The 9067-nt window shown below is 35.6% G+C and overlaps 1 protein-coding gene across 1 annotated transcript; it reads left to right on the forward strand.

Annotated features, from left to right (window-relative positions):
* Position 1: 1 nt before the first annotated feature.
* LOC110454714 (uncharacterized oxidoreductase YajO-like) lies at positions 2 to 7405 on the forward strand (the record flags this gene model as incomplete). Its single annotated transcript, XM_021504382.1, has 7 exons — positions 2 to 99; positions 2053 to 2203; positions 3335 to 3508; positions 4380 to 4477; positions 4715 to 4899; positions 5253 to 5392; positions 5985 to 7405. Coding segments are annotated over 7 exons (972 nt in total), but the record flags the coding sequence as incomplete, so codon positions are not given.
* Between the last annotated feature and the right edge of the window lie 1662 nt (positions 7406 to 9067).

A 9067-nucleotide genomic window follows, 5' to 3' on the forward strand; every position in this document is an offset into this window, starting at 1 on the left:
ACTGGACAGATTTGTGGAGCTTGGAGGAAACTTTATAGACACAGCCAATATATATAGCTTGGGTTTATCAGAAAAAATTGTCGGTTCCTGGCTGAAAAAGTGAGATTTTATCACATCGATTCCACCTACAGTAAAGTTATTCCAGTGCTGTCTAGAACATTCTTTGCCTATCTGCAGTTAACTAATTTTCTATCTAGTTTACTTCATCTCTGTCTAGTACCACTTCCTGTCTTTCTAGTGTATGTCCTGTCTGTCTGGTACACTTCCTGTCTGTCTAGTATACTGCCTGTCTGTCTGTCTAGTGTATTTCCTGTCTGTCTGGTACATTTCCTGCCTGTCTAGTGTATGTCCTGTCTGTCTGGTACATTTCCTGCCTGTCTAGTATACTGCCTGTCTGTATGTCTAGAACACTTTCTGTTTTTCTTGTATAGTTCCTGTCTGTCTGGTACACTTCCCGTCTGTCTAGTGTATGTCCTGTCTGTCTGGTACACTTCCTGCCTGTCTAGTTTATGTCCTGTCTGTCTGGTACATTTCCTGCCTGTCTAGTATACTGCCTGTCTGTATGTCTAGAACACTTTCTGTTTTTCTTGTATAGTTCCTGTCTGTCTGGTACACTTCCCGTCTGTCTAGTGTATGTCCTGTCTGTCTGGTACACTTCTTGTCTGTCTAGTGTATGTCCTGTCTGTCTGGTACATTTCCTGCCTCTTTAGTATACTGCCTGTCTGTCTGTCTAGTGTATGTCCTGTCTGTCTGGTACATTTCCTGCCTCTTTAGTATCCTGCCTGTCTGTCTGTCTAGTGTATGTCCTGTCTGTCTGGTACACTTCCTGTCTGTCTAGTGTATGTCCTTTCTGTCTGGTACATTTCCTGCCTCTTTAGTATACTGCCTGTCTGTCTGTCTGTCTAGTGTATGTCCTGTATGTCTGGTACATTTCCTGTCTGTCTAGTGTATGACCTGTCTGTCTGGTAGACTTCCTGTCTGTCTAGTGTATGTCCTGTATGTTTGGTACACTTCTTGCCTGCCTAGTATACTGCCTGTCTGTATGTCTAGAACACTTTCTGTTTTTCTTGTATAGTTCCTGTCTGTCTGGTACACTTCCCGTCTGTCTAGTGTATGTCCTGTCTGTCTGGTACACTTCCTGCCTGTCTAGTATACTGCCTGTCTGTCTGTCTAGTGTATGTCTTGTCTGTCTGTCTAGTGTACGTATGTCCTGTCTGTCTGGTAAATTTCCTGCCTGTCTAGTATACTGCCTGTCTGTCTGTCTAGTGTATGTCCTGCCTGTCTGGTACATTTCCTGCCTGTCTAGTGGATGTCCTGTATGTCTGGTACACTTCCTGTCTGTCTAGTGTATGTCCTGTATGTTTGGTACACTTCTTGCCTGTCTAGTATACTGCCTGTCTGTATGTCTAGAACACTTTCTGTTTTTCTTGTATAGTTCCTGTCTGTCTGGTACATACACTTCCTGTCCTTCTAGTACACTTCCTGTCAGTCTTGTATAAGCTAGGGTCATACAAGTTTCGATTAAGGGCTATCAATATATATTTGAAAGAGTGACCTTGATCAACTTTCAAAGTCACTGGCTTTATGAGATAAACATGTTATTCTGAATATATGTTTTGTTGTAAACACAATGATATGCTATGAAATTTGATTTTAAACTGAACAACCTTTACCTAGTGTCAAGTCACAGGCGCAAAACAAATAAAGAATCTTTAAGCTGCTATTATATAAGTCGTGAATGATATTCATAAGCTGTAGCATGCTGCAATAAATGGTTATTTAGGGTGATCAAATGAATGACCTTGACCATATAATATTTCTTACGAGAAATATATTTCCCCCATGGATGTTTAGCTCTGAGGTGCTTAGCTCATTTACCTCTGAAATTTTATAATAGGCTCTTTCAACCTTTGAATTTGAAGAGTTCTCATGTATCTTCTAGGGTGAAAGAGTTAAACAGTTAAGGTGTTGATACATTAAACAATTCACTTGTGAAATATGATTTCAAACTTATACGGATGAGTTCAAATTATAAAATTGGATAAATTTCAAACAAAAACGAGAAAACTTTGTCATAGCAACAAAAGTCCGTATTCCGATGGGATCAGGACCAAATGACTCCGGTCTGAGCAGACGACATATCCTACAAATGTGTGATGACAGCCTTCGACGTCTGCAGACTGACTATATTGACCTCTACCAGGTAAACTTGAAAAGTATTAACACAGTCACCCTTGAAATTTCTTAATGAACCATTCCAACCTTTGAATTGGAAGGGTTCAAATGTGTCTTCAGGGGTGAATGAGTTAATGTGCTTATTTTGTTTTTTAAATACTTGATAAAAAATAAATTAATAGCATAAAACATCGCCTTGTTGCTATCATAGAAAAGGAATCAAGAGTTTAGAATTGACTGTTGGCGAAGTGCCCCATACAGAACTATTAAGTTAAGGATGAATGCATGTAGCAACTTCTTCAATGGAGGCGGTCATAGCAAAATAGTACAAATGACTTTTAAATCAATTAATATTTTTTTTTTTTATAGAGACACTTGCTTACAAAATCAAATTTGATATATCCTGTAACAAGGCAACAAGGGGGTATACTGGAATCAGGTTGTCTGTTTATCTGTCTGTCCGTCTGTCCATTTGTCCATCCATCTGTTTGTAGCTCGAGTCTTGTCCAGATAAGTCCTCGAGTTTTCGTAAGATTTTGTGAATCTCCACTGATGTAATTACCATACATGCATTCTGAATGAATGTACCTGCACTCACTTTTTTGATCCTGGTATATTGTTGGGAGTTATTCCCCTTTAACAATTTTAATACATGTAGTGGGATCTTGATCTTGTGTAAGAAATTTCTCCTATAGCTTTATCCAATTCTTTTTAACCTCCATAGCTCTTTCAAGTTATGTACCTACATGTATGCATGTTGTTTTTTTCAATTCCCGCTATCTTTTTTTGGAGTTATACCCCATCTTTGCAAAGTTAGTCAAATATTGTGTTTAGGCAAAGTTTGTCCACACAACGCTTCCCTACAGTTTTGATCCAGATTTAATGAAAGCCAATTGATATAGTAGCCATATTCAGATGTGGTTGGCCAAAATTATTTTTCTCTTAATTGGTGGGAGCTATGTCCCCTTATCATACCACCATAAGATTCATGTCACAAATGCTATGTTGCGACTTATTTCAAAAACAATACATACATATGACTCATTCACCCCTGAAGACACATTTGAACTCTTCCAATTCTATGGTTGAAAAAGTTCATTATAAAATTTCAGGGGTGAATGAGTTAAGCTTGCGTTACATAATCAATGCTTCATTGCAGACTCATGGTTGGGATTCGGCAGTCCCCATAGAGGAAACCCTTCGGGCGTTGGATGACCTTGTCAGGGGCGGCAAGGTTCGCTATGTGGGCGTCTGCAATCTCACAGGCTGGCAGATGCAGAAGATTGTCGACAAAGCGGAAGCAATGGGAATCAACTCCATCATAGGTCTACAGGTAAACAATATTGTTTTGGTCTGTATGTAAGGGTAATAGAATACATTACTGTTGTAAGTATATGATGTACCAGTACTAGTGTTTCTTCAATTATAATGTGAACATACAAGCAGGTTTAGACTTTTTGTATAATTTGTCTTATCTACTGAATATAAAGTATGATATGTTTCTATAAAACCCATGATAAAAGTATAACATGTTTCCTGTACCTACCATAGCGTATGTGTTCCTTGTCCTCATTATAAGATGTAGTCCAAATTAAGCAACTTCCTCCTTTTAAGATTTTAATCTCTGCCCCATCAAAAAAATATTTTAAAAGAAGAAAGTCAGTTATTTCAGTCTATTTAGAACTCAATATAATTCCTGCATCCATTATAATATAATATAATGTTTCCATTTCTCATTATGATAGTGTATACTGGTAGTATGCCTACTGTACTCAAAATTGAAGACACATTTCCTGTACTTAAAATGAAATATGGATTGTCTCCTTTACTCAAATTTAAGAACTGAACATGTTTTCTGCACTCACGAATAAAAAAATGATTTTCCTTTTCTCACAATAAAGTATGAATTGCGTTCGATACTCAAAATTAAGAACACGTTTCCTTTACTCAATACAAAGAATAAATTGCCTTCTCTACTAAATATTAAGGACAACTTATTTCCTTTGTTTTTTATGTTTTCCCTTTTTCTCAGATAATCAATATAAAGTAGAATATACCTCATTTGTAAGCTTAATAATGACATATTTGTGTTAGTTTCCTATTTATTTAAATATGGCCCATCTGTGAATATTAAACATGAAATGCTGTTTCTGTGTAGTAAGAATCTCAAGTGAATTCCCCGTTGATTTATTTTATGTTGATAGCAACAATACAACCTGTTATGTCGCCATCCCGAGTTGGAGGAGTTTCAGGTGTGCAGGAATGAAGGTGTCGGTGTACTTCCATGGAGTCCACTGAAAGGGTGAGAGAACACAGTAACTAGCCTTGTCGACAGCCTCGTTTTGGAATTTTGATCATGAGATGCAATATAAGCTGGAGGTCAACATATATATATATATATCAATCTAGTGTCATTCTGATGTCTTCTGTGTACTGCGGTGCTCTACTGTATAATTTATAGTTTGCACTCAGCCAGATTGATGATCTTATGGTGTTGTATGAGTATATAGATATGCTCACCCATCATTTTGTCCTTCAGGGGATTGTTAACAGGAAAGTTCAAGCGTGGGGCCAAACCAGAAAGTGACGGTTCTAGGATTGGGTTTACCGCCGCCAAGGAGTCAAGTAGATCATTCCAGAGCAGTCCTGGTTGGAGCAAGTATGAAGATAATGAGTTTTACTGGAACCTTGTGGACGTCATGTCCAAAATAGCCATTAGCCATGGTAAGCCTGGCCAGAGTTATTGAAGATACAGAAAAGAGGTTAATTTCATTGTAGAACTGATTTTTGTCCTATGTTTCCTTTTTCACAATTGCCGCCTTTCACAATTAAGCTGCAGCTGTAATATTCTTGGTGTGATGAACATATGAACTCTACTCGTCACAGGCTGGAAAAAATATACTGATAAATATCTCTTTCATCACAGACTATTACATTTTATCACATTTGCATGAATTTTTGTCAAGTTTTCTTTTGTTGGAAGAGACATTGCTATTGTTTTTTCTTCTTTTACGTTTATCTTCAAATCACACATTTGTTCGTTCGTACTGATATGCTGTCTATGTTCTTGTTTGTAGGTAGAAGTGTACCCCAGGTGGCACTGAGGTGGCTTCTGCAGAAGAATGTGGTGTCGTCAGTGATAATCGGTGCCACCTCAATCAAACAGTTGGAGGACAATATGGGAGCCGGTACGGGCTGGACGCTTACCACAGAGGAGGTGTGTGAAAACTACGGTTGTAAAACAGATCTATTACTGCAGATTGATTTTAGTCCACAGTTAACTGGCTAAGACCAACATTTATAGTTACAGATGGACCTAAAAGTGTATCTTCGATGTTAGGTCTGGGATATCCATCAAGTATCATTGAAAATATTATATGACACACATTTTTCCATGATCCTTTGGGGTGTCATAATCATATGGAAGTCGGTGATTTGTGATGTTATTATTTTAAGAAATAACAGGTCAGCTTTATGGTGTAATTTCAATTGTTGAATGTCACATTGCTTTCAAACAAATTCAATACTTTCCTCTATACATTTTTTTTATGTTTTTTTTTTATAATTAAATATAACAATTAAAGGGCTTTTTTCTGTATGTATGTAGGTCCATATAACAACATATTCACCTCCACGAAAGTCAATAATTGATTAATATTTTAAATTATAAATTGAAGATTTGGTCGGTATGAAGGTATGTCTTTTTGGCATGTTTTCAAAAATTGTGAAAATATCATATAGATCAATTGACTATGTATTCCAATGTAAATATGTGCATATTCATCAAGATTGAATATTTAATATTACAGATGGATGAACTAGATAAAACTTCAAGCGTGGAACTACCTTATCCCTACGAAATGGTCTTACGTTTCAATAAGGACAGGAAAAACCCATTCCTCGGAACGTCTTCTGTGGAAAATACACAAGAGTAAAAACCAATACAAAGAAACGCATCAAGATTGATAACCTCAAACATTTGTGTCCCATCCTCAACATATTTTTTTATTTTTTTTATTTTAAATGTTAATCGTTTTGGACATTATTGTATTCTGCATAACCAAAGTTCAGCTATAGTTTAGGAAGTTGCATTGAGCTTGATAAGTTACACCTTAGCTACTCAGAAAACAGACTTTTTCTTTTAGTACCCCCATGCCTCAAAATTCCTTAAGAAACTTAAACCTGTATTAAGTTGGAGTAGTCGCCTGCATTTTTAATACCCACTTACAAGCAATTATCAATGGAATGCCCTTTTATCACCTCGTCTAAAAACATTATTGTTGAGATATTAAAATAAAATCACCTATAGTTTCGCTTTATTCCAAATAAGAAATGTAACCATACCATGTCTTGTCATTACGCTATATGGCTAAGAGGATGAGGTGTGTTCCTCTCCTTTCTCTTTGACCCTTCCTTTAATTCCCAATCGTAATCACATACCTGAAAAGTGCACTTCCTTCCACCCAATCAAATTATGGCTTTGACGTCCCTGATATATGTTATACTATTGTATTAACATTCAATCAATACATTGTTTTGTAGAATATATTTTTATTGATGATTTTTCCAGTATAATATTCAGTGTCGTGTAAATTTACAGTTAAGTTATACGAAATTAATTTTTTTCACATGTCATGATATATGGTGGAGTATCAATTTTATATTAGCCAATCAAAATGATATTTCCTATTTCCTGCCACAGATATTCTTTACAGCTGAAGATGAAGCGACAGAAAAATAAGTGTTTTCTACTATCTTTGTATAAAAGTATTAAAAAAAAGTTTAATGGTTTTCCGGTTACATATGTTAATGCCATATCTATTTCACTTTTATGACAGAATATACAGATATTTTCAGGAATGCGAAGGACTTGTGAAAAATATCCTTATTCTGACATACTCGAGAAATATTGATGGTATTAAACGGTAAAACAATTAATTGTCTTATATATATATATTGGTCTAGTCATTAAACCAAAAAAGAGAAAGTTATTCACAAAGTGCTTTATGAACATTGATATAAACCATTTGATAAAACTTATGCATTAGCTCAATTTTAGTAATTATATTTTTAAATGCGTCATTGATCATCAATTTTTTTTTTTTTTATAATATTAACATTTATCAAATATATGCGTATCGATCAGAACAAAATAAAGTTTATGTCCACATTTTTACATATCTGTTAATTGATCAAATCAATTTATCTCTGATATGCAAACTATATATTGATTTAAACATATTTTATTTGTTATTCAACACTATACATGTATATACATTTATAAAATCATGAAATAAAAATAAATTGAGGATTAATCTGGCGTTTTGATATTTTCAATTTCATATTCAGTCATTTGCACAGAATTTACAGATACAGTATAACATCATACATGTAGCTTATCAAAGTGGAACGGGTAGGAAGATTTGGTTTATATCATATTGCCTCTGTAGCCTATTTGGAATAGTGAGTTGATTATAATACTAATTCTGGTATCGCAATGCTGTTTACAAGGATCACGCTGATTGGCTAAATACCCACAGAAATCAACAAATGATAGTAAACTTATTCAAACTAATGCTGCAACACTAGAATCGAACGCGAATGCAACAGTAACTGGACCAATGGTGATTCTTTTTGTTTCATACCAAAGTTCTTGAAAATATTAGTTGTTATTCCGTGCTTAACGTGCAGCATCAAGGGTAATGGCAACAACTGATTCACCCGTTGTCAGAATAATGTGACTGGGCAAGATGTGCTGGGTGACTTCGTCATGGTATTTCAGAGAGATAGCACTATTAAGTCAGCATCAAAATTCGCCTCCTGCACACTCGCAAGCAAGCACGCATGCACAACATTCATGGAGACACGTTCTTAAATGACCTTAACTGTTGATAGGACGTTAAACAAAATAAAACCAAACCAAACCATCATAACTACTGTATATTAAGTGACTTTAAATAGTACTTTATAACGGTGCCAAAATGGCGACTTTTCGATGATGCTTATTTTCAACAACATCGGGTCTCAAACAATGGTATGAATGAAATATTTGTGTGTTGTTGATAAATATTGTAATAACAATTCACGCGTGTTTCACATCAATACAGCATTGGTTCAGTCACTCTGAGAACATAATTGGGATCAATCTAATTAGTGACTATATTGAGTTGGTTCATTCACAATCGTGACGATGTTAGTTTTCAACGCCAACCATTGAAATATATCACTGCATCAATATTACAAAATTATAAGTGAATAATTGATTGAAAAACATATAAGCACCTACATGTACTAGACACAAGCAAGAGAAAGTCATCCAATTAATACGGCTATAATAATAACATAATATACAACTTTTTATATAGGGCCCCATCTAACTAACATAAGCCACTATCAAGCGCTTTACAGCGCATATATATACAATTATTACAATTGTCATATACATTAATCGACACAATTTTGAGAATTTCGCAGGAGCTGCCTTTTCAGGCACTAACTACTAGTCCTATGCCATCTGCCTTATATCTCCCTAATTGTGTATACCTGCGTGTGTGCCACCCTTAACACGTGTTTCAGAAAGATAAGTAATTTCCTTCCTCAGTTATGACACTAGTAACATGCTTTGTACGTACTCCGGGGTTTTTCTGTGTAATCAACCATCACTGCCCAATTTATTCGAAGTTCATTTTCACAAAAACCACCACGTGTAAAATGTCAAAAACGTTAAAAAGGTTTGGATGAAAACAGACGTGCTGATTATCAAGCCGCGCGATCGACCGTAACCTTGTATTCTATAGGTGACCAATAGATTTATCTATTTCCCAAGTTCCTTGGCGAAACTATTGCGAATACAATAACTCATACAGTTATCGTCATTCGAAACATGACCCTC

The sequence above is a fragment of the Mizuhopecten yessoensis genome, unplaced genomic scaffold, assembly GCF_002113885.1.
Source record: "Mizuhopecten yessoensis strain PY_sf001 unplaced genomic scaffold, ASM211388v2 scaffold8035, whole genome shotgun sequence".
In the NCBI taxonomy this organism is placed as follows: Eukaryota; Metazoa; Mollusca; class Bivalvia; order Pectinida; family Pectinidae; genus Mizuhopecten; species Mizuhopecten yessoensis.